At 40.5% G+C, this 26,468-nt stretch overlaps 2 protein-coding genes across 3 annotated transcripts; both read left to right on the forward strand.

Annotated features, from left to right (window-relative positions):
- Nucleotides 1-62: 62 nt before the first annotated feature.
- drgx (dorsal root ganglia homeobox) lies at nucleotides 63-7,245 on the forward strand. Its single transcript, XM_032553616.1, has 7 exons — nucleotides 63-219; nucleotides 350-429; nucleotides 1,178-1,278; nucleotides 1,654-1,755; nucleotides 4,837-5,009; nucleotides 5,344-5,456; nucleotides 5,553-7,245. Exons 2-7 carry the CDS (start codon nucleotides 372-374, stop codon nucleotides 5,924-5,926), a joined length of 921 nt encoding a protein of 306 aa, XP_032409507.1. The 5' UTR covers nucleotides 63-219; nucleotides 350-371; the 3' UTR covers nucleotides 5,927-7,245.
- Nucleotides 7,246-9,346: 2,101 nt separating this feature from the next.
- c22h10orf71 (chromosome 22 C10orf71 homolog) lies at nucleotides 9,347-24,855 on the forward strand. Of its 2 annotated transcripts, XM_032553692.1 has the most exons (3): nucleotides 9,347-10,564; nucleotides 12,905-20,510; nucleotides 20,839-21,181. In XM_032553692.1, exons 2-3 carry the CDS (start codon nucleotides 13,105-13,107, stop codon nucleotides 21,056-21,058), a joined length of 7,626 nt encoding a protein of 2,541 aa, XP_032409583.1. In that variant the 5' UTR covers nucleotides 9,347-10,564; nucleotides 12,905-13,104; the 3' UTR covers nucleotides 21,059-21,181. The 2 variants fall into 2 exon arrangements, with proteins under 2 accessions (XP_032409583.1, XP_032409582.1); XM_032553691.1 differs by having other exon boundaries at nucleotides 9,368-10,564; nucleotides 12,905-24,855.
- The last annotated feature ends 1,613 nt before the right edge of the window (nucleotides 24,856-26,468 follow it).

A 26,468-nucleotide genomic window follows, 5' to 3' on the forward strand; every position in this document is an offset into this window, starting at 1 on the left:
AGTTATAGAGACATCTGGACACTCCCAGAGAGAGAGAGAGTTTGTGTGCATGAGTGCGTGTGTGTTGGGGTGCGTGTGCGTGTGCGTGTGTGTTGGAGAAAGAGAAGAGAGAGCAGGAGGGATCTGGACACTCCCAAGCAGAGAGTCAGTGGGAGCGCAGCATCAGCCGCCTCTCTCTCCAGAGCGCAAACTCACTCTCATCAGCATCCTCACTTGCAGGTAGGATGCGTTCAGGTTTCAGCTCTGAATCCGTCTTCTCCGTTTTGTTTTAATCTGCCGCAAGATCAGAGTGCTAGCACTGAGGACGTCTGAGGTGGGGAGAGGCTGAAACTTTTTCTCTGTGTTCCAGGTTCCGAGATTCGCCATCAAGGATGTTCTACTTTCACTGCCCGCCTCAACTTGATGGAGAGTGTTGTCGCTCCAACACGCGTGAGTTTCCACCCACCCACCCCTTCCCTTGTCGTTTTCATTCAAAGTGTGAGCTGCTCTAAAATATTTCCACTAATGAAGTTTTGTTTAGCGCCTGTGCGCCCAGTCTGCTCCTTGCAGGCCGCCTTATTTTATTCATTATCTTTCCATCATATAAATAAATGTCGCAAAAGCGTTATTACTGTTGCTGCTTTATTACTGTTGCTGCTGTTTCCAGTAGTACGATTTTCTTCCCCTTCATAAACTAATTCAAATCGTTTGCTTTATTTAAAAAAACAATATTTAAAATAAAATAAAAAAAACTGGCTGCTTTGTGTTTGTCATAAATCCAAAGGTGGATATAAAGGGTTAAGCGGAATTTTCCCTCTCTGCTTGTGGCAGTTTGTTGGCTGCGTTAGTGAGAAGCGCTGGTGGTTTGGCCCCGGGGCAGTGGGGCCCGCTTTGTCCCGGGCACAGATGTTGGGTGTCATGGCTCTTAGTCCGTCATGGTTCCCTTTAGACTCTCCGCATCAATGTTTCATGAAACAAATGGAAACAAAATATGACCAGTTGGCCAATTTTGGGGGGCTTTCTTTTTTTTATTTAATTAAAAACAAATAGACTAGTTCAAAATGCACCTCATATGCTTAAAAAAAAATAAAAAATAAAACATACACAAAGCTGAATTACAAAACTTGTTTCTAACATTTTATAAAATGTAAATCATCTGTTTCTGTAAAAAAAATTTAATCTTACTTTATGATCTCAGTTAATTCCGGCGGTTTTGGAAACCACGCCCCGACTGATTTCGACGATGGGTTTTTGCGGAGGAAGCAACGCAGGAACAGAACAACATTCACCTTACAACAGGTAATAACTTTTCTTCTTTTTTTCTGCAGCCAAATATGAGGACAGATCTACGATCGAGTTGACGGCTACAGGGCAAATACGAGCAAAGGAAAATTCACTGCGACGCAAAAATCGATGAAAAGTTGGCAAAGTTTTAAAACTGGAGTTTTACCCTTGACATCAATAAAGTTGAGGGTCTTTCTCCGGTTCAAGCTAATCAGATAAAAAATAAACTTATTTTCGTGTCTCTTTGGTATTGCATATTTAGTTTTAGATTGATCGAGAAGGTTAAAGGTTTGAGTTTTTTCAAAGAAAGAAAGAAGCATAATGAACATTCAATTAGTTGTATAATATTGAACTGAAAGTTGTGTGCAACCTTATTTTGTGTCCCTGCAGTTGGAGGCTTTGGAGGCTGTCTTTGCACAGACTCACTACCCGGACGTGTTCACCCGGGAGGAGCTGGCGATGAAAATCAACTTGACCGAGGCCAGGGTGCAGGTGAGCCGCATGCAGGCTGCCGTGTCCTGTCACCGGGCACAGTTTGACCAGGCTAGTGAGGGTGGGGGGGACCAATGAAGCCACTCTGTCATCCCAACGATACACTTTAATAACATCAACGTAATGGTGAATATTAGATTAGCTTGATTAATCGGTCATTCATAATTAAGCAGCGATAATGTTCGGCACTAATTTGTCCGCGTCTGCTGAGGCAGGAATACATCATCCGTGCAGATCCGGTGACGCACACACACGGTGTGTTTGTTTTTTTCGTTTTTCTTTTTTGTTGTTTTTTTAAGGAGCGGACAGAAAGTCAGATTCCCCACAAACTCTCTCTCGTTGTCCCACACTCACGACTTAAAATGTAACAATTGATATTCGGCTCCTGCCCTGCACATGTGCGCCGTTATAAACTTGGCCAGATGTAATTAAGTTAGGCGTCCTGTATGTAATTTCCCTGCATTCCAGATTTGCTTTTGGGTTTTGTTGTGCGCAGCAGATCTAATTGTAGGAAATATAATAGTTTGGCTTTTTGTTCCCCAGGGTCATCTTTACTATCGCTTAAACCCAATGGCGGGGCTTGATAATGGAATCCAGCGCTGTAAATTAGGGATTGTAAACAAATTATTCCCCCTCCTAATCCGATTACCGCATTCCTATTATTAAATCTGAACATGAATCCACCGCACTATGCAGGGGATATTAAACTTACATTATTATTAGAAAATAAATTTCCTTTCTCTTGTAGTGTTGTTGCCCCCCTCTCCTTTTTGTAAAGTGTCAATGGGCCCTCCCCCGCATTAAGAGCACGCAGCAAATTGAGATTAATGGAGCAATTATAGCCCATTCAGAGATGGGTGCGTGTGGGGGGGCGCGACTTCTAGCTGGAAGGTGCAGGGGTGAGATAAGTCCATTGGATGTATTGTTGTCCTGCCACGAAAATGTTGTCCCTTTCTCTACAGAATGAATGCATGCGTTTTGTTTGGCTGTTGACATCATTTACACCCTCCGCCACAATGGGGAGGATACAGAGCGCATGCACGCAGACTTTAACCTCCATTCACACATCATGATTAATGCCTGCTAGAACCAAGTCCTAATCGAATCTGATGTTGTCAAACAATCACTAAATAGGGAAATAAACGACTTCATCTTAGCTGCCTCTCTCTCGGGCAGCACAACTGTCAGTGGGAAGTCATTAAAATATGATAATGAAAAATTGCTCAATTAAATGTTGTTATAGGCATTGACCTTCAGTCGATTAAGATCCCAAGAACTTGGCTATATGTGTTCTTTGCTGTGTGGACGTGAAGTTTTTGGGGATAAATTAGGGGAAGGTGGGAAATTAGAGCACTTGGTGGGTTCAAACACCTACTTCATACCAACTGAGCCCATCTGATTCAGCTTTTCTGATTACAAAACTCAATATTATGCTCGACAGAGACAGGGCCGTCCCTAGACATAATGCAGCATGAGGGCACACAGTCATAATCACATGTATGTCAAAGCCAGTTTACTGGGGCTTATGCCTCGTGATCAAATTTCTTCTAAAACTGCCATCAATAAATACTTAATGAAGTATTTATTAATTGTAAAGCTACTTGTATTTTAAAATTAACTAGAAAAGTTAGGAAATGTAAGGATTTGTTGTATATAAGTGTCCAAACCTGGTCATGTTGAAGGTTTCCAACTATGTATATATAACTATATATATACTGCATATATATACTGTATATAGTAACTTTGATGTGAAAATACTTTTACTAAAAGACCAACTAAAAACAAAACCAAAAAGTGATCTAGTGATCATATATTTAAAGAGACATGCAGTCTAGTGTTGTTCCCTTCTCTTTGTGTGTTGCCTAACAATGCTGTGCTATAAGCCTTTTTAAACTCTATATGCCAGATGTATAATTTTTGATGCACACATTTATCAAACCCTCTATTTGACAAAACTGGTCCTTTTTTAAAAAAAAAATAAAAATCTGTAGTACTGAATCCAAGATGGCCACATGAACCTTCCAAGAAGTAGAGATTTTATAAATTACACAATCCTGCTTTTCATGTGAGCAGGTTAAACATATGTTAAAATTTTTTTGTCATTATTTAAATGAATCTTTAATACAGTTATACATAACTTGCTCTAACATAAAATATTTTCCTGCATCAGTTATGTTTTATGTATACAGGCATTTTTATTGGTCAAATCAGTTTTTTTTTGTTTGTTTACTTATTTTTAGTGGACTTCTGCCATGAGCTTTTTAGTGCATGCATTTTTTTATTTTTTGTTATCAGTTATGACGCAAAAAAGAGAGGATTTGGTGGGATATTTCAAATTCAAAATGTTTTTTAAAAAATGATTCAGTTTTTATAATGTAAATTTCTCTTGTTTTTTTAATTTTTCAGGCTTCTTTATCAAAATAAAGAAATAAACTGGTATCTCTGACAAATACCAGTATTTGTCGGAGAGATCTGGTTTTGTCCTTATTTGGAAAGATTTGGATCCAAATTGTTTGGCTATTATTTTAAAATTAATGTTAAGAATTTTCATCCAGAATCCAAAAAATCACTCTTTTTTTTGTTCCTCATAGTCGACATCACACCTGCTGATGACAGCAATGTCTGTCAGTGTCTTAAAGACACATATTATAAAATTGGAAGTCAATATCTCCCATCCTTTTTGAACTTGATTTTAAATTAATTTAAATTGAGAAACTGATGATTATACAAATCAAACTAAAGTGCATATTCTTGGAGTTACCTTCTTGCTCATCTAAATACAGTCAAGGAGGATTTCTTTAAGTGATTTTGATGGAGAATGAACAATATTTTATCACACATTACATTATTGCAAATCAAATTTAAATTTTGCAGTAATGTGCATGTGTTTTTAATCTATATGCTATTACATGTATGTTTTGGGTAGTTGTCTATTGCACTATATTTAAATAATATATATTTCACTGTGACATGCTAACATAGTTTGCAGCAGAAAATCTTTACAAGTTAGATATTTATGCTCAGTCAATATGGATAAAAGCCTCAAAATGTCTCTAATGCTTTACATTTACTGGTTTCCAGGTTTGGTTTCAGAACCGCAGAGCAAAGTGGAGGAAAACAGAGCGAGGGGGTTCGGAACCTGAAGCAGGGAAGGAGCCGCTGAGCGATGGCACCACTCCATCTCGTAGCATCAACTCTCAGTCTCCGGTGGACCACGGCAGGAAACAGAAAGAACCTCTGGAGTTGCAGCAGAGGTAAAGGAAGACAGACACAGAAATGTTGTGAAAACGGCTGGAGATTTGTACCGGAAATTCATCAGAATAGGTATCTCTGATGGACCCTCACTGTATTCTTTTTCCCAGTTTTTTAAAGTTTTATTTTGAATTTGTTTGTGTACATATGTGACGGGACTAGTTTTTGCAACTACATGAAGTACTGTAAATAACATTTTCCCTATTATGGACAATAAATTATGCCTTGATGTTGAATAGTTATAAATCATATTAATTGTTATGTCGTTGTACATTATTATAATAAGCATATAATCTTCAATGCATTATTAAGGTGCAGTTTGTCTCTTGTCTCCAGCATCAACAGGACGGTGGGTCCAGGTGGTCCATTTTTCCCATCATGTATTCCAGGCACGCTCCTCAACTCTGCCACCTACGCCCAGGCCCTCTCACATGTCGCTACGCTCAAAGGTGAATATGATTCTCATTACCTGTCTGATGATCTTGTTATTGCTTTTAGCAACTCGTTATGAATTTATCTTTCTTCTTCTTATTATTATTTTCCAGGGAATGGTTTGTGCTCGTGCTGCGTCTCTGACCCCATGGGCTTGTCCTTCCTGCCTCCCTACGGCTGTCAGGGAAACCGCACAGCCAGCGTCGCCGCCCTGCGCATGAAGGCCCGCGAGCATTCAGAGGCCGTGCTGCAGTCCGCCAACCTGCTCGGAGCCGCATCCACACCAGGAGCCAGCGTGGGGGTCCTTTCAAGTGTGGGCTCGGCCGGGGTGGTCCGGCCGGCAGTGGGACCCGCCATTGAGGTGCCCGGCGGCGGCCTGAGAGGGGGAGACAGCTCCAGTCCTGGCACGGCTACTAAAGTTTCAATCCTGGGCGGTAGTCCTGACAAACATCCTCACTGCTCCAAGGAACCTCTGGAGAAGAAGTGAAGAGCTGGACACAAACGTGGATGTTGCTGATAATCTGTGATTTTTGCCTCCTTTATTCTTTTTCTTTTCTGCTCCGAACTGAGCAACAAAGCACAACTACTGGCTGACTCCAGAAAAATCCTGGGACAGACGTTTTGTATGGATGCAAACATAAATGTATTTATTTGATTGTAAAGTATCCTTGTGAGAAACGCTGAATAACTGGGTTGTTATTACGCTTGAAAAGACAAAACTGTGTTTTTTTTTTTTACCTTTAGCCATCTACATGCACTCTTGGGCTATATTATCTATAACATAGATGCATTATGTATGACGCAGAGGCCTATTTGATAATGTGAATTTAAATAATCCTGTGGGGACCGTTGCTAACATTTTGAATGTCAGTGCATGAAGAGTGTATCATTTTATAAAGATAAAATGATGGTAGGACTGACGATATTTTTTTTTAAGTCAGCAGTGACACAAAACAATGATTTCCATTGATTTTTTAAAATTAATTTAAAGTGAAAGTGCACTTTAGTAATAATCAGCTGTGCTCCTTGTAAAAAAAAGAAAAAGTAATTGACATTGTCAGTGTGTGTATTCAGTTATCCCTCGCTCTCTGTTAGCACATCTGTAGTGGCAGCAGACAGGGAACACACCAGTCCTGTTGTGACATGTTCTTTAAAACAATTAAAGATGTAGTCACTCATGTTCCTCTCCTGTTGCCTCTCGCTCCAGCCATCTGTTCTGATACATTATTTATGAGCCACTCTTAAAGCCAGGAGAGGACACTTATCATTTATTTACTTTTAGGAACGCCCTCTGTTCCTGCTACTAAACATTTTTTAAATAAATTCCAACCATTAAAAAAAAAAAGTTTATTCTATTAATTATGTTGAATTTAAAATTTCTGTCCACATGTTTGTCACCTTCTCTTTTTCCCGTCTCTTGAATAACGGGGTCTACTGATCGGACTGATTGTACTTAACTGCAGAGCACAACGGCCAGTAGTTTGCCTGATTCAATTTGCGTCCTTGAGGATTTCCAGGAAATTACTTTTGATAGTCAATAACACAATTAAGTAAATTACACACACATTATCGTGAATAATTGATGGGAAATTATGTATTACCATGAAGTACCGGTTCAATAATTGATGAGGAGACACCCCCACCCGTGACATGGTAGAGGGAGATAATGTCAGAAGTCGTACCAGATTGTACACAGAGCACTCACAATTCTCAGTTCACTATTATTATTATTATTATTATTATAACTCCATTGTGTGTGCATGTTGTAAATATCTTACAGCTATAACAATAAAGTGATGCATTCATGTACCGGACTTTAAGATTCGATAAGATTTTCATTTTACCGAAGCATCAGATAACCCAGAAAAAAGGCTTGATTAGTTTGAAAAAAAAAACTAAAGTTTTAAACATGAGATGCCTATCAGTGCATGTTTGGTTTCTGTCACAGGTACTCTATTGGATTCACTGAAAACATCTTGTCACATAATGGTTTTGTTTTAAGTCAATGGGAGAGCCACCATGTTAAGCCGAGTGACATGGCAGCTAACGATAACACAATAAATCAGCTTCACTTCACAATGTGGCAGATTGGATAGCAGACCTCATACAAAAGGCACCAAAAAACACATTCAATCTCCCCAAAATTGACTACAGTAGCTGTGGAATTTAATCATTTGCCAAAACAAAGGAAGCTGGAGTCATAATGACTCCGATCATCATTAAGTTCTGCATGGTGCCCATAATTCACCGCTTTAATATTTCATAAACAAGTCAAGTTGGTTGTTGACATTCAGCTTGTGCATGTGGCATCATTGATAATTCTCTGTCACCTAAAAAAAAAGTCCTGGGGATGTTTTGCCGAGCATTGTTATATCAAATTAGCTGGAGAGCGTCCAGAAAAGCAGACAAACACTGTGAATGCTGGGGGACAACAGCTGAACTCTGTTCTTACATTGCAGTTAATGGGCTTCTTTTGTTGCAGTAATGAAATATTTTTTTTTTGTCCTGCAAAGAAGCAGTAAAATGTGCTCACGCAACCATCTGCATCTACAAACAGAGACGCCGCACACTGGAGAAGACCCAGCAAATCTTTGCACAAAATTTTAAGTTAGACATAACTCCGTACTCGCAGTCAGGCCTGTTCCTCTGAAGGCCCCAAAATGGCCTACTAACACATCATCTCTGCTTTTAATTCCTGCAACAGAGCTGATCAATAACACAATCAATTAGAATCAGTGGAGTTCATATCTGAATGGAGATTATACAAACAAAGCACATCTTAATGCAGCGAGTAATGTGCCTGTCTACTGTCTGCCACATAACCACAGCTCTCCCTTTCTCCTGACTCAGCCCAGGGAGGAGCATCATCAGCGTTTGTGATCAATGCTCGCAGGGCTCAGTGGCTTCTCACTAAAACTATTTAGAAAGGGGGATGCAGAACTGCAAGGTGCAATAACCTGACATGCTTTTTCAAAAAAGCATTTTCTGCAGAGTGAAATCTTTTTAGATTTGTGACTTATTTTATCCACTAGAGGGACTCAGTGAGCAGGAATCCTGTCCGTACTTCGTGAGCGAATCTCAGGCTTCTCCAGGAAACCTGAATATTTAAAAGGGAGACAGTCAGCAGGTTATTTCATGTTTTTTTTTTTATTTGCTTTATGACATTTATAAAATTTGCATAGCATACTATTAAGTGCTTTACAGAAAAAGGAAAAGGTAAAACAAATAATCATCAATGAAAAGTAATTTCCTAATTAGTTAGAAATGGACGTAGGCTATTTGATATTTTAAAAGGAGAAGAGCGATTATTCTACTGCCTCAGCCTTTCCTCTTGCACTCTGAGCTTGTATGTGTGCTTGTGCATGCATACGTGAACAAGTGTGTCTCCATTAACGCCCATGTGTGTGTGTCCATCATCCCACCCGGGCAGCTCTGCAGCCGCCGCCAACAATCCCAGAGAGCAATCCGCTGCAGCGATCTCCTATTATAGCAGCGGGCGGTTGGAGAGGAGGAAGAAGGGAGTTAAAGAGGGAGGTACAGTTCCTCCCCTTTCTGTACCCTATGGTATTTTTTTTTATTGGGGTGAGGAAGGTTGTAGTTAGGGAGATCAGACAATAAGTCTTTAATTACAGTTGGCGGGGAGTTAGTGTGAAAACTAAATTCTTGGAAGTGTTTCTTTAAAGCACGAAAAGCCAAGATCTTGTTAAAATATATCCACAAACTGCAAAGTTATTCAGAAACCTTCACATTTTCTCAGTGCAACCAAAAGCTTCAGTGTTGCTCAGTTATTGAGATTTTAGATGATAGATAGACCAACTCAAAGTAATAAAGTGGATTGATTTTCTTTTTTTTACAAATAAAACCCAAAGATTGTGATGTGTATTTCATTTATTCACATTTAGTTTGATTATCCCAAACAAAGTCCAGTGCAACCAGGTGTCTTCAGAATTCACTTAATTAATAAACAGAGGAATGTTAGGGAACATTAGTGAACAAATAGCAACATAAAGAGCAAGAAACACAGCAGAAGGGTCAGGGAGAAAATGATGTCGATTTTTCAAGCAGGTTGGGATTACAGATCTATAACTAAAAGTTTATTATAGACAGCTAGTTAAGCTATCATCTAAAATTGGTAAAAAAGTACGTTTAATATGCTTTATTAAGGAAAACATTATTTGAAGCGGCCAAAAGGAAGATGCAATTAATTCAATTAAGTTCAGTTCAGTTTTTTCGTATAGCACCGAAACTGAAAAGTGTGACACTTTTCAGTTTTACTTGCTTGTAAACGAAATTTCAAAATCATACGTGATTTTCCATCCATCTCACAATTATCCACTACTTTGTGTTTATCTGTCAAATTCTATGTTGAGATTTGTTGTTAGAAATGTGAAAAGTTGTGAGAATAATTTTGTCAAACAAAATCTCACTTTGTCTTATGCTTCAACCACCTTTCCTGTGATGGTGTGGGTGGTAACTAAAGGCCAGATGTTTATAACCCATCCACTTCCTGTCTGCTCTGTTCGGTGAAGAGGATTACACTGTGATTCTTTGAGATATTTATATCTTTGAATTACAACCCTCCTGGGGCAACCCTCACCTACCCTTCACCCATCAAAACATCTTCAGAAAATGTAGTTTTATCCCCTCACCGTGTGTGTTCACCTACTCAGCCGTCTCACTGTGACTTCCCCAGTTTACTCACAGTTAGCTGTCACTGCTAATGGCTGACATAGCTGTCCAGATTTATAAATAGTTTAGAGGCTGTTTGTTTCATCCGTCTGACACTCGACACCAAAGGATCTCACAGAGCCACATGCTAAGCTCAAGCCCTCATTCTATGGCCTCATGGTGGACACTCTCTGTGGAACAGCTCCTCTATTTTTGTCTTATCTCCTGTCCTGACTTCCACTGCCTGCTGCTGGTCAGATCCTCAGAGATCTCACAGTGGACCTCAAACTGGATTTGGATTATTCTCAATAGAAAGAGCCTGGATCTCCCAGAGAGTGGATGTGTGAGGTGACAGTTGAGGATTAGATCAATAGGGCCTCCTTTTGGGGAGAGGAACAAAACAAGCAGAAAGGGACATAATAAACAGTTCCCAAATTATGGATTATAAACCTAGAAGGTAAGATTATGGGTTTGCTGTGTATTGTTTCATATAAAAAATCTAAAAAGCACATTAGAGAAATGTTGAATTGAGTAAAATCTGAGTTGTAGAAATTTAAGTAAATGCAAATTTAAAAAACAAAACAAAACTATAAAAGTTATTCTTTAATCCTAACCTCATCTGGCTGATGTTTATTTTAACCTTGCTGCCATTTAAAAGCATTTAGTTCATTCTATTCTCAGAAGCTATGAAGCTGTTACAGTTCGCCATCGAACCAAAGCTGAAATTTACTCCTCTTTGGTGTCAGGTTTTAGATCTGCAAGCTCGTCATTTGACAAAAATAAACCTGCCACATGCAAGAATGAAAAGAAATCATCTTGACAGCTAGAGGGGAGATTATTGCTGCATAAAACACTCACAATAAGGAAACTTGTCATAGCTCTGCATGATTTTATTTCATGTTCTGTGAAGAATGTGGGTTTTGTTGCTAATATTGATGTGCTGCTGTTGAAAGGCAGAATTATTTTTTGGACTGTTTTCTTAATTTAAAGTTAGCAGTAAAAAGTTCAAATCAAAACAAAAGTATAAGTTCAAATGGTCAAAGGTTTAGTGCTGACTGAGCATGTGTGAAGATGTACATGAAATGAAAGGCCTCCAGATCAGAGAATATTAATGATTCACTCCGGATATTCTGGGCAAAGTGACGTCTGCTTGGCAGTCACTTATTTAGGCGCATGATGCACATGATAATACTGAGTTACCTCAAAATATATTAATATTTTGTATAAAATTCATGCATGATGTCTTAAAGTGAGACTTCAAGAGAGGCAAATATAATACTAGTGGTATGTTAGCACATACTGTTATTATTTTATATATCAATTGTAAATATAGATGAGTGGAAGCTGCAAGTTCAGTGAAGTAATGTTGATACAGCAGTCAGCTTTACAGTTATAAATCTAAACTCACTAATCTTTTGCCGTGTAGTGTATAGTTAACATTTGTAAATCTAGACAATCATTTAATCATTAAAGAAATGACTTTATAGAACTCATTAAACCTGATTCATTTTGTATTAAACATTTTTATGGCATCATTAAGTGTCATATAAAACAGTGTTTGAATTTTCTAAATTTATCTGAAGTTATTCTCTAATCTTTCCTCTAATGCCTAATCTTTAAAGTACTTCTGGTACAGGGGAAAATCTACTTTCCACCTGTTCTCTCAGTAATAAACAGAATGACTTTTCCAAGATTAGGTTTAGGTAGGTCATACGTCACTGTTCCCAAACCATATATGTCTTTATTATTTCTTCCAAATTCTTGTTGTCAATAGTAAATTAAACATTTCATTTTGTCCAAGCATCAAGTTATTGCCAAATCGGCATCAATATCTTTCTTTAGGTACAATATCAACTTGTATGCATGTGTGTGTGCCCTGTCAAACCTGCACTGATGTATCTTGATCACCCAAAATAACTCACGTGAGTCCATCTTTTCTGAGCCTAGCAACAGGCTGCTTTGCTTCACAACATGTCGCTGAAGGTCATAGTGACTGAGTGAAAGGATTTACAGAGCTGTTTTCAGAACCACATACAGTACATTGCTGCTTAGTTCAAACGGGAAAGAAAATCACTTATCATAACATTGCAATGACAGAGAATGAATTAATTGTGGCTGTGGCTGTCTGATAAGAAAACTTCTGCCTTATTCTGAAGGCTTTTGAAGCCTTTGACTCATGTTCTTCAGGATTTTCCTACATTTATCTCTAACCATCTTTTACCAGCTTCCAACATCCCCCTCCCCCTATGATGCTGCCACCATTAAGTTTAACATTAGGAGTAGTGTGTTCAGGGTGATGTGCAGGGTTAGCTTTTTGCCACACTAGTATTTTGATGTTGTTTTATTGAATAACTTCAAAGATCTTAAAATATTCTAAGCTGCAAATCCAGGAGCTTTTGCAGAACAACTTTATTTGTTCTGAGACTGATGTACACACAGGGGCACTCTATTTGATAATTAGGTGACTTTGCTTTGCAATTGGTTTCAAAGCAGTGATTTTGATTTAGATGCATAACAATTCATAGGAGACAAATAAAAATACACTTCAGATTAGTAAAAAAAGAGAAAAAAACTGAATAACTTTCATTGCAATTCACCATTATGTTCTTTACTGTATGTCTGTCAAATAAATTATAAATAAAGTTTCAATAAGCCTGAATACATTTGAAAGGCACAGCAATTCAAGTTTTGCATCACGTTTAAAACATACCTTTTTTACAAATCAAAGCTCTGTTTTTTTGGAGTTAGTGTTTACATTATTGCATCTGGGCTGATTCTATTCTCTTATTTCTTCCAGGAAAGCAGCAGGTTGAAGGATCATTTGTGCAGAGCCAAACTGAAACAAACAATGCCTCTGGAGAAAATTCTGAACAGAGGCCCCAAACTTCGGGTGCAGCAGCTCTACCAGAAGAAACGGATTGAAACTTTAAGGTCTATATTTGCATGAATGACCGAACGACTAAAAAGCAATATTTTTTTTTTTTGTAAGTCTGCGTCATGACCTCAGTTGAGAAGCGTCGCTCGAGCCGGAAGAGCAGTGGGCACAGGAAGCACAGTGATGGAGGCTTCAGCGACACGTCGAGTGGGGGCTCTTTCCTGGATGAGACTGATCGGGAAGTCAGGAATCTGACGGACAGAGCTTTCAGAAGCCTTTGTATTGGAGATGAGGCTGTTTATAATGACTCTGACCTCAGTTTGTCTTCACCTAGCACCTACTCAGATAGACAGCTGGCTTTCTGCAGAGACAGGGAGGAGAGAGAAAGGGAGGACCGAAAGAGAGCTGCACAGGAGAATTTTAACCTCAGTGTGCAGCAATATGGACAGGACTGGATCACGGCAGGGATGTATGGAGCAGGGATCCAGAGAGATGCTCAGTGGGAGGCTTATGGGGACATAACACAGGGGATGGTTTCTGCCACATTCCAGCACTCCTTAGTGGAAACCTCACAGCTGGGCAAGTCTCTGAGGGAAGAGGAGCTGTCCTTCCACAGCAACGGAGCCACAGAGTTGAGTTCACAGCAACGCAGAAGCCACTCGAGAGTTTCGTCTCTCATCAGGGCGTTTAACTCTGACGGACACAGAGATGCAGCAGGAGCGGAAGATAACATCAGAGAGCGGGATGATGGGACGAGTTGGGACAAATCAGCTCTCATGAGTATTCAGAGAGAACTTTCTGAATTCTCATACCAGCAAAATTTCAACCATCATTTCCATCCTGCCGGGGCATTTTCATGTCGAGATCCAAACTTCTATTCTTCTGAATCAGAGGCCCAAATGTCTCACAGCTACATGAGGTCATCACAAACCAAACACATCATGTCTGCACAGGCCAACTGCAACTCCAATTTTTTCATCCACAGTGAGTTCAGTCCCTTCCAGTTGTGGAGAGATTACAACAGGTTTCCGTTTCAGCAAGCAGAAGTCTCAGGCTTTATGCATTACTCGGAGTTTCCTAAATGGTATCAGACACCAATGTACAATGAACTTTCTCTTGAAAATCAAGCACACGGCTGTCATAGAGACATCCAACAACCTAGGAATCACCTGGGATATCCGGTTCCTCTGACGGCTCCACGCTCCATCTCAACTTCCTCTCAGATCCAGAGAGCGTCAGCTGTGGAGAAACGCTGCGAGTCAGAGCTGGCGGTTCATCATCCTCACAGGAAGTGGACACAGAGCCTGGGGACTAACAAACTTCCGCCCCACCGCCCGTCAACTGCGTCACCCTCTACTGAGATGTCTCGACGTGTCAGAGACACCATCAGCTCTGTCAAAGCTCTGCAGCAAAAGGTTAAAATGATGTCAGAGTATGACACAACTAATCAACAAGAAACATTCAGTAGAAATGAAAGTTGGTTTAACTCAGAAAAGAACACATTGACAGCAGAGACAAACATTGTCGGCAGTAACAAAGCAAATTCCTTTAGAATTGGCCAGCAGCTCACTCCTTCAGTCCAACAACATCAGGATGTTGACACATCCCGCTTACACCAGCATGAAGTCTCCCCTCAACCAGTAGAGCATCCTCCAGTGAGAGCCGAAAGCCGAGGAGCAACTCCCGATGTCAGGATGTCCAGCTATAGATCTCGAGCCACAAGCCTGCTCTTCAACCTGAAAGACAACAGAAAAAGAGTAAAAAGCACCTACAGTCCAACCAAGTTCAAAGGCTTAGATACAGCGGAGAGGAACCAACAGTCCTACAGCCAGGAGCCACACAAAACTGTACTTACTAGTTCAGATGTTCAGTGTCTCCAGTCAGAAGCACCAAGAAGTACAAACACTGCTATAAACCAGCATCACACCCCTGGACTATCACTTACTGCCCAGACATCTCACTCCGCTAGAGTAAACTCAGGCCACTATTCAGAAAACACTGCAAATGATTACCAGGTAGCTCAGATGCAAAGCCATGGCTCTGGATTCAGTGGCTTTGTAACTTCAAATTACTCCAACAATCAGCTGCTGGGAAATGGGCAGACTCCTAATAAATATTTTGCATCATTTACTCCCTATAGGCAAGATATTTATGGATCTGCAGACGAAGTCAAGCAGTCTTACTCAGCTGAGGACACAACAAGACTGAGTGTTGACAACAATCAACACAGAGAACATCTAATAGGCAAAGCAAATGCAACGCAAGGAGGAGTGTTCGTAAAGGTGGAGAGATATGAGCAGCTTGCAGAAAACAAACACAATTACAAAAATGTGTCCTCCCAGGATAACTGGAGACAAGCAAGCGTCCAAGATACAGAAAATATCCATCTCAAAACAAATGTTCCCCCAGTGAAACATGAGACAGTGTCTTTAGTAGAACGCTTAAAGCAAGAAAATTTGTGTGGTGGAGAAAAAGAAGAAGTAAAGGATGCTAATTTAACACAGAATTATAACAGATTTACTGATCAGTATGGTAGAGGCCAACAAAATATTTTATCAGATAAAACAATGGACATGGTAACAACAGGTCAGACTAAACTAAATAAACCATCTCCAAATGAAAACATACAACCTAAACCTCGGTTTGAAAAGAAAAATCAGCCGAATCCAACATTTATTGAAGAAAATGCATCGACCGTCGCAATGACAAATCATGTAAAGAACACACAGACTGTAGACACTAAATGTGAACAGGTGATGGAGTCCCACAGGAAACCACAATATCCCCAAGCAGAAATGGCCAAAACCCAACAGAAAGATCATGCAGAACCACCAAAAACAGAAATAGCAAAGTTTATTTCGTCAAGGCAACCTGCATTAGAAACGGTCAAAATGCAAGAGTTGCAAAATATAAGACAAGTCAAAGATCATCATATAACTAAAGTGGAAGAGAGGAAAAATGAACAAAAAGAAAAGTCAAGAGACACATATTTTCAGCAGGAAGAAGAGAAACAGATGAAGGGTGAAAAAGAAAGGGTTTTGAAGCTAACAGACGAGCCAACAAATGTCACAGAAAAAGTCCCTAAGAAGCTCAAAACAGAACAAGCTGAAAAGGAGAAGCTTAAAGAGGAACACATAAAAACCAAACTGGCAAAGACCGAGGCGCCTGAGCAGGTCAGAATAGACCAAGTTAAACATGAACAGGCCAATGGCATGCAAGCAGAGGAAAAACAGCAGAGCACAGAAAAAGCAGAGGGAGAGCAGATGGATGCAGAGAAAAGCAATATGGAAATGGTTAAAGAAGAACAGATCAGAGGCCAACAAAGAGAGCAGATAAAAGAGCTGCAAACTAAAACAATAGATGTGAAGAGAATGGGAATGGAGGTGTTGGAGGTCAAAACAGACCACATGAAAGTCGAGGATGTCAGGGAAGGTAGGAATGAGAAAGATTCAAGTCATGCATGTCAAATTAATTTAGAGAAGGCCACATCAGGTACATGTGGCACAGAAGACACACGAGGAGAAAAGACAAAACTGGAAGAAAACCTGGAGCAAAAGGAATCTGAGCAATCAAAAACAGAAAACCTGCTGGAGAGGTCGGCTAAACTCACAGCCAAGCTTGCAACAACACAGCAGGCCAGACAGGAACCGGACAGAGTTGAGCAAGTTAAGACAGAATTAGCGAAAGCCAAAGCAGAGTTAGCTAAAATAAAGGAGAAAATGAGAGGAGAGCAAAAAGAAAAAGTGAGAAACATTCTTTTCACCAAAGAAGAAGGTTTTTTAAAGAATGATGATTCTAATACTGGTGAAAACGCCAGCAACAAAAGCCAGAACCACCCACTGGAAACACAAACTCATGCAGCGACTGATGATTATGAAAGGCTTAGGGAAAAATATGGTTTTACATATCCAACATCTGCAAACAGCACCAAAGTGTCAGCTGCAAAAAATAACGAACAAGCCAAAGAAAACAAAGTTGAAATTGGAAATAATTTGATATCAACTGACAGACCTTGTGTTAGTGACTCGTTTTTGACACCAGAGACAGCAAATAAGGAGGGAGGTAGAAACTTTAAACACAGTAACGAGACAGTACAGGAGAGTGATTGCAATGAGCCATTAAATAAACTACAATTAGGTAGCTGTCATTCTCTTCTAACAAATTCATGTGATAAAGCAAACAGAGAAAATGTATCTGACAAACTGAAGGACGACAGTGGTCAGAAATTACAAAAAAGTGATGTTAATAAAGACACGGCTTCCTTGCAAAAAGACTCTGTTTCAGCTAAACATGAAAGAAAGTTCACTGATCAGCGAATTAACAGAGGCAAAGACACGGCTGTTACTCCACTTAGAGCTTTATCTCAAAGGGAGAAAGCTCAAACTAAGCAGGAAATACTGACTTCCAAAATAAAAGCACATGCTGAAAAAGAGATTTCCGCAATAAAAGAAAAGGGATTTGCTTTACCAGAAGGCTTTATAAGCAAAAGCTCGGCCATGCTGTTAGCAAGTGGTCAGAGTGTTAATATCCGACAGAGGCCTTCATCGCAAGAAGTGCCTAAGAAGCATGAAACCACAGTGTCCAATAAAATCACAGCAAAGCATCAGCTGGAGCCTTCAGGAGTGCAAAAAGAACCAGGCAAGTCTGCTTCATCTCTGAGCTCTGATACAGTGGGTGGTGAAGCAGCAGCTGATCATTCAGAAAAATCGACAAAAACAATCCTCCCCACAGGTACCTCTGTGAGCACAACTAACATCTGTGTGCAAAACAAACAAAACGAAGCAAATCACACAGGAACATTTGGAAGACTGAGCGGGGAAATGCAACAAGTGGAAAATGATGAAACTCTCACCAAAACAAAGGACAAAGCATATGCTACGGGTATGTCCAAACCTGTGACCGCAGAGGCCGCTAAAGAAGAAGCTCATAAAGACTCAGAAACAGAAGATTGTGTCACTCAAAAAGAATCCTCTGTAACAGATGACAGTGTGCTGATTATGGGGATTATGGTAACTGTAGTAGAAAGAAATCCAACAGTCAATGGTGGCCCACAGAATAACAACACTGAAAAACAGACCAATTCAGTAAAGGCAGAGAGTAATACATCAGATTCAGGTACAGAGAATTCCAGCCAAGAAGAAGCAGAAGTATTAGTGAAAGCAACAGACTCAAAAAAGAGTCCCCGTGTTATGAAAGAAAATGAAGATTCTCTTGGTAAGAATAACTATTCAGATAATGTGAAAGAAACTTTAAACTGGAAAGAAATGAACAGAGAAATATCAGCTGAACACTTAGATCTCCAAATCAACAGTTGTGCCACTAATACAGAACTACAGAAGAAGAGACAACCAGAAGCCGGGTCTATACCTTCTAAAGACGAGTTCTTGGCCAAAACTCAACCAGTTCTCCACCAAATGGACACAATTCTAAAAGAAACAAAGGATGTAAGTGTTAACATGCCAAAGGAAAATTTGTCAGAAACCTCTGGCCACCCAGAGGCAGGAGACAAGGGAAGACAACATGAAATGCAAAAGCCCCTCATCAATGAAATATCCCATGATAAAGTCAACAAAGCCAAAAATGATCAGCCAATGACAGACGACATGACAGCAGTTAAAAATATTTCCAAAAGCAGTAACAATGATGGGCAGTGTGCACTAGTACCAGAAGACAACACCTGCCCTTCTACTCCACCAAGCCCCTTCAATGACTCATGCATGGATAACACTAGGATTGTGTCTCAAAACCAGCAATCCACTGAAACATTCAGTAAAGAACAGGATCAAGAAGATACTAGTGTGCATATTGATAACATTGCCATCAGAGTTGTGCCAACTGAAAGTAAAACAGATAACATGGACACGTTGGAAAAATGTGACATGAAAGCTGTTCCTCTGAATGTGGGGTCTTCCTCTGAACAGAATCAGGTTGTCACATCCAGTAGTGAAGGAAAACCACAGATTTCAAATCATGGACATCATTTTGAAAACTTGATTCAAGAAAACAGTGAGCAGAAGATGAAAGACAGTCTGGAAGAAAAATTAGCTGTACAGTATGTATTATCCAGTGTCAGGAAACTGTCTGACTCATTGAAGGCAAGTGAGAAACAGAACGATGCAAGTACAACCAGGGAATGCATTAAAGCTGGAGACAAAAACTCAGAATCTAGTGTACAGCTGGTGGAAGCAGATTATTTTCAAGTACAAGGACCAGCGGAGACGAGCAACATGTCTCCTAACAATATCACAGCTGGAAAGGATTCAAAGGGAAACGACGTCCTAAAGTTATTACCAAATGAGACATTTATTGGCACTGAACTGCACAAGAAACAACAAAGTGATGTCTTTGTGTTCACCATAGATCCAAGTGAACAAAAGACAGATCAGTCAAGTTCAGAAATTATTGATGGTGAGAACTTGACAGGTAAAAATTTGGAAACTGGCGATAATACAGTTACTTCAAAACAGCCTGGTGGTTCCATGGAGAGTTGGAATAAAATAAAAAATGTAGATGCAAGCCAATCTAATCCCACCAGAACATATGATGAGGTAAACCAGTTGGAGTCCTGTGCAACGGAAAGACAGAATTTGGGTAATCAAAATTTAACAAACACACATTCTGAAGCTAAGCCAAATCCAAGAGAACGAGTGCCTGCAATACCAGAAATATCAGCTATTGCAGACTATGCCAGATTAAAGGTGATTGTTTCAGAAGATAAAGAAGAGCAGCCACTTCAGCAATTCCCTCCCAACAAGAAGGAAGGGTTCTTCCCACTAATACAGACCCGTCATAGCAGACGCCCTGTGTTTACTGATTACCCACAAGACCACTCTGTTAAAACCCAAAACTTACCAAATAAGACAGAGACAACAGCCACCGTTAACAAAGAGTCCAAATCGCTAACATTTCCTATCATGGAGAAGGAGCACCAAAGAACTGGAATGTTCAAGCTTGGAGACAAAGAAAGACAAGAAAAAGCACCTCTGAATGCCCAAATGACTGTCTATGTAGACAAAGATCCAAATCAGATCGATACAAAGAACTCCCCCATAGATAAGACAGAATTAGTGGCTCAAGCAGCAGAGGAGCATCAATGGAGGGCAGTAGAAGAAGAGCAACAGATGAAAGTTCCATATGAGATACAACGGAGAGGAGCAGTGGAGGAGCAGTACAGGAGGACTGCACAACAAGCTCAACAAAGGATTGCAGAAAAGGAGCAACAGAGAAAGGCTCTACACGAAAAACAACAGAGAAGAGTAGCAGAGGAGCAGCGGAGGACAATTGAGGAAGTGGAGCAAAGAAGGAAATCTGCATATGAAGAACAACAAAGAAAAGCAGCAGAGGAACAGCGAAGACAGGCTGCACAACTGGAGCAAACAAGAAGGATTGCAGAAGAAGAGCAACAGAGGAAGGCTCTACATGAAGAACAACAAAGAAGAATACTGGAAGAGCAGCAAAGGAGAATTGAGGAAGAGGAGCAAAGAAGGAAAGCTGCATATGAAGAACAACAGAGAAGAGTAGCAGAGGAACAGCAAAGACAGGTTGCACAACTGGAACAAAAGAGAAGGATTGCAGAAGAAGAGCAACAGAGGAAGGCTCTACATGAAAAACAACAAAGAAGATTAGCAGAGGAGCAGCAAATGAGGATCGCACAACTGGAGCAACAGCAAAGGATCGCACAAAAAGAACAACAGAGGAGAGCAGCAGAGGAAGAGCAATGGAGGATTGTGGAGGAACAAAGAAAGAAAGCTGCCCATGAAGAACAACAGAGAAGAAAAGTGGAGGAGCAACAAAGAAGGGCTGCACTACTGGAACAAAAAAGAAGGATCGCAGAAGAAGAGCAACAGAGGAAAGCTGCAGAGCAGCAAAGGATTGCAGAAGAGGAGCAAAGAAGGAAATCAGCTTATGATGAACAACAAAAGAAAGCAGCAGAGGAAAAGCAAAGGAGGATTACAGAGGAGGAACAAAGAAAGATGGCTGCTCATGGAGAACAACAGAAAAGAGAGGTGGAGGAGCAGCAAAGAATGGCTGCACAACTGCTTCAACAAAGAAGGACTGCAGAGGAGCAACAGATGAAACATGCTCATGAAGAGCAACAGAGAAGAGCAGCAGAGAGGCAACAATTGAGGGCTTCACAATTTGCTCAGCAAAGGACTGCAGAAGAAGAGCAGCAGAGGATAGCTTCTCATGAAAAACAACACAAAAAGACAGCAGAAGAGCAGCAAAAGAGAGCTACACAAATTGATCTTCATAGGAGGACTGATGAAGAAGAGCCAAGACGACACCAAGGACAACAAAGAAGAGAAGCAGAAGAACAGCAAAGGAGGATTGCAAAAGAAGATCAACAGACAAAAACTTTACATAAACAACAGAGTTTAGCAGTTGACGAGCAGCTGAGGAGAGCTGGAGAATTGGAGCAAGAAAGAAGGCTCACAGAAGGCCCACAAATGAGAAAAGCCGCACAAGAAGAGGAGGAGGGGAAAATCGTACAAGAACAAAAAAGAGAAACAGAACAGCAACAAAGGAGAGCACCTCAAAGTCCAAATGACCAACAAAGGAAAGCAACAGAATTGAATCAAAGAAGAGATTCACGATTAGAACAGAGAGAAAAAGAACATGAGCAACAAAGGCAAACTGCCCAACATTACAAGCAAAGAAGAAAAGTAGAGGAGCAACAAAGGGGACTTTCTCAAGAGGACAAGCAAAGGATGCTTTTAGCAGAAGAACAAAAGAGAGGAGAGTTAGATGAGCAGGAAAGAAAAGCAACACATGAGAAGCAACACAGGAGAGTTGCACAGAAGGATCTACAACAAAGTGATGTGGAAGAGCACCGGAAAAGGCTTGCACAAGAAAAGCAGCAAAGGATAGCATCTCTGATTGAGGAGCAAAGGCAAGTAAAAGAGCAAATAGTTAGAAATACTGAAAAAGAAACAAAAGGAAAAGCAAGAGAAGGAATAAATGTTTTAATTTCAGAGAAGGAAAGTGTCCAACAGACACAAGAACTTAACAAAATCCAACATCTGAATGATGTGCCAATGAATGAAAGTCTTGTGGAAGAGGAGAAAACTGCATCACGAAAAATGTTGAAAAATGTGAACATAGCTGCTGAAAAGGAAGAAATCATGGGAGAACAGAGAATAGAAACACATTTCAAGCAGGAGAATGCTAAAGAATCGACACCAACTAAAACAGATAATGATAGTCAAGCTAACAAGATGGAAGATGATGAGCAGGTATCATCTCTCAAAGTAAAAGCAAGAGACCGTCAAGAGATGGACAAAGGAGGAGCACAGAAGACAAATGCTCTCCAGTATTTTGCAGTCACCTCAACCAACAGAGAGAGAAGATCCAGAGAAAAACAGTTGTCCCCCCCTTTTCCTTTACAGCAACAAAATAAGAAACAAGGGGAGCTTGAATCACCCAATGACTTGTTGTACCACAGACATTACAGACCTCATGCTGCTGCATCTCCAGCTCCAACTCTGCCCCGCTCCAACACCTCCTCTCCTGCGCTAGGAGCCAAGCCCTTGATGTTCAGAGTAAAGGACAACACCATCAGAGGTTCCTCTCTCACAAAGTCTGTCAAGCCACGCTTCCATAAGAACTTTGGAGAGGACTTCTTAATGGGTTCAACATTTGACGGGGCATCAGATAAAGCAGAGGATGACCAGGAGATACTCAGACGAACTGCAGGGACCCCATTAAGTCGTTTTGCTGCTATCTGTGAGTCTTCATTACAAGATTACTCAAACACTACCCCTCACCTGAGACCCTATTCTAGGAGAAGTATGGCAACGGATGATGATGAATCTCGCTCTGTCATCAGTAGCATGTCAGAGGATGTGGAGAGCTTTGCGACAAGTGCAGCAGATCTGACCGAAATGCATGGCCTGTTTGATTTTGACAGATCTGAATCGACATGCAGTTTCGGCAGTGATGTGTCGCAGTCTTTGGGCAAACCTCCAGCTGTTCCACCGAAAAGTGAAAAAGCCTTACGGAGAGCTCAAAGGCTAACTTCTCGAAGGATGAAGAAAGAACTTTCCAAGGTTGCAGAAGGAAACCCTCCGGGAGTTGGGAAAGAGGTCTCCAGTTTTCCTTCTTCATCATCCTCCTCCAATGAGGTATGCTCCTCCAATCACCATGTTGTGGCTTCCCCCCATTTTTCTCAACCCGTTTCCTTTGCTCTTGCTCCGGCTACTGGATCCAGCTTGCCTTCCTCTCATAAAGATCGCAAATCCTCTCATTGCTCTTTTCATGCTTCTCCTCATGCCACTGGCCCCATTTCTATCCCTAGTCCTTCGCCTCATGCTGGTTCTGTTGTGTCTCTTCATGCTTCTAGCCCTGCTTCCAAACCTGCAGCTCTTCAAGCAGTTGCTCATGTATCCTCTTCTCCTACTCTCCATCATGTCAATCACCCAGCCACTCCTGTGACACAATACCATGTAGAGTCAAACAACTATCCATTGACTCAGCGGAAGGTTCTGCAGGATCTGGGATCTGGTCAGTTCTTTGTCGTAGATGTGCCTGTTCAAGTAAAAACAAAAACTTTCTTTGATCCTGAGACAGGAAAATATGTTCAGCTGAATGTGCGCCAGACTGGTCAGAATATTTTTCAACCTCAACTTCACCAAAAATACCAACAGGCTCAAGGACAACAACTGCAAGGCAAGCAGCAACCACAGTCCCTCTCCTCTGTCACCACGGTTGCTAGCAAGCCTTTAAGGTTTTATCAAGGCTACCACAGTTCTCCCCAAAACTACCAGGCATCTGTTGTCAACTCTGTGCATGAAAGCAGCTCATCAGTCCCAGCAGTTCTACACCAAAACCAGCAGGCCTCAAGAGAAAACCACAGCTGCAGAACTCCAGTTCCTGAAATTGATCAGAACTCCGAGGGCCATCGCTACAGTCCAGAGAAAACACCATACATGGACACAGTTAATGACATCACTAAGACATACAACTTGGTGAACAGCACACGGGACTCATGCAACCCTTTTCCCGAGTGTGACACAAACAGCCCGCTTGGTAGAAGTTCAGTTTGTGAAAACGATCACTCAACTAACTTGGAGTATCAGCCTCGTGACATTATTGCCATAAGTGAATTAGAAGATTTCATGGAGGTGTCTGACTGGTGAAAAAAAAGACTGACATTAAAGTAAAGAAGTTTTTCCTGAAATTATAATACCTGAAACATACAGTGTATAAATAATGCAATACAAAGTTTAAGAAACTTGTCATCTGCAACAAATTTGTTTTTGATTGTGTAGGTCACTGTGACATGCTCTTAAACTGCTGCTGATGTCTTTTTCAGAGATTAACTGTTTTATTTTGTATTCTATATTTATTGTTACCATTCCATTTGACTTTGAATGTCTGAAGCTAACATATCTCCCGTGTTAACAGTGACATCTGTATCTCATTTCCTGGTATGGTGAGCATACCTTACATAAACAAATTGTGAACTGCCCCATCATAAAGTGCTTGGTTCTTTATGGAATAATATGCATTTATTTTGCATTACAAACAATGGCTGGTCTGTTTTACCTCTCCTGTTGTGAAAGCCTTACAATGCATGAAATAACTCTTCAAAGTCAAAGATCTTCAAATGGTATACAACATAGTTTGTCTATGCAGCAAGAGTGTCAAAATGATCATGGTCACACGGAAGTGATACGATTTTTTTTAAAGTTATACAGTACTCTGTTTTATAAGATGGATGTTTCTAGGAGTGCTTTTGTGTTGCTGTGAATGTAGCATGACATGGACTTTTTCAGACAACAAAAACACATTTAACACAGATATTTCCCACCATGTGATTGTTAATTTTTTTCTTTTGAGGATTAAAAATAAAACAAGATTTCTGAAAGATTTCACAATAGGTTCTTTTTATTTTTACAATGCTTTAAAAAGGGGGAAGACTGCATTCTTAAAGCTTTTTCTTTGGATGTTGAGAAGGTGCATTAAATGGGTGGGGATTTGGGTAGTGGTTAGGTGGAGGTGTGGACTACCTTGAGTTGGGCAGGCAGGGGGCAAGAATCTGGGTGCACCAGCTGGGGTCTGCTGGTCTACGGGTTTCCTGGGCCATGTAGGCTGTTGGAAGGAAGCTCTTTAGGCCCAGGTTCACTCCTTCTACCTGAAGGAAACCACTTTGTGGGAGTTCTTTTATGTGGGGTACCTTACCATGGCCTCCACTTTGGTAATTTGAGCAAGGGTGCGATAAGTCTAGTTGGTGTGATATTGTTTCTGTGGGGTATTTAGGCCTTATTACCGAGTGGTTGGTTCCTGGCAGACGGCCTATGGCTCTACAGACTGAGCTGGGCTCAGGTAGGAATCCATTCCTCTTGACCTTCATGGAGCTATCTCACTGGGCCCAATGGCACTGTGTCCTCCCTCCACTGGTAAATCTGCTACCTGCTGATGCAGATTCTGAAATATGTTCCTCAAGATTAAACAAACATAATTTGTTAATTTTATCATTTATAGGGCATACCATAATACCATTAAATAGCTTACAAGAAACACGTTACAGGCAGGAAATTTTGATAATCCATGTTGCAATGTTTCCCACCCCAGTTTTCCTCCTCCTCACACTTTGATTTGAATCCAGACTGTAGGAGTATAAAAATATCCAAACACTCATGGGAGGAGCAACCTCAGAACAGAATAATAAAGTACTTATTGTACTGAACAACCTTCACTGTTGAAAACTGAATATTTTTTTCCATATTGAAAAATGTATTAATATTTTCAACCAGTTCAAAATAAGGCAAACATGTGAACTACTTTTACAAGTAATTCTGGGCAAAAGCATAGATTTTTTATAGTATTTGATTGCACATTGCATAATGTTTAACAAATAGAAAATCTGTAATTGTTTTGCACTTAATTGATGTGTTGATGATTCCCCTAAGAAGCAGTAACTAGTTTTAACCACTATGTGGCAGAGCAGAGTGAGCCCCTCACTTGAATTTGGGACACAGGAGAAGGAAAACATGAGGGAAATCCCAAATGAAGTATCATTTTAGCACATGTAAACACAACCTTTAATTCATAAAACCTGTGATAGATGGCCTAAGTTTAAACTGCAGAAGCACTTCAGTTTGCATGTCCTGAGTTTTAAAAGAAGTTCTCAAGGTGAGAAGGAATTAAAACACTCTAGGAACACAGCCAGCACACTTTCCACTGATTCCATGGTTTTCATAGAAATCCTACACACTGTTTGAAGGGTTAAATGTGTTGTGTAATTTCATTTGGCTTAGGCAGAGCTGAAAGCAGCCAGTAGAAGCCCTGCCTCAGCAGTTTAGCCTGCCCAATAAAGCAGCAGGCTTCATACCACTGGGACAGTCTGACAACCGCAGCCAGAGACAAGCCCATGCCACTCCGTCCAGCAGCCAGAGACATGGAGACATCCCACATCTGTGTGTGCACAAACAGAAAACAACGGAAAGAAAACATATCATGTTTAGATGACCATAAACATGAATAT

This window comes from Xiphophorus hellerii, chromosome 22 (genome assembly GCF_003331165.1).
Source record: "Xiphophorus hellerii strain 12219 chromosome 22, Xiphophorus_hellerii-4.1, whole genome shotgun sequence".
NCBI classification, from domain to species: Eukaryota; Metazoa; Chordata; class Actinopteri; order Cyprinodontiformes; family Poeciliidae; genus Xiphophorus; species Xiphophorus hellerii.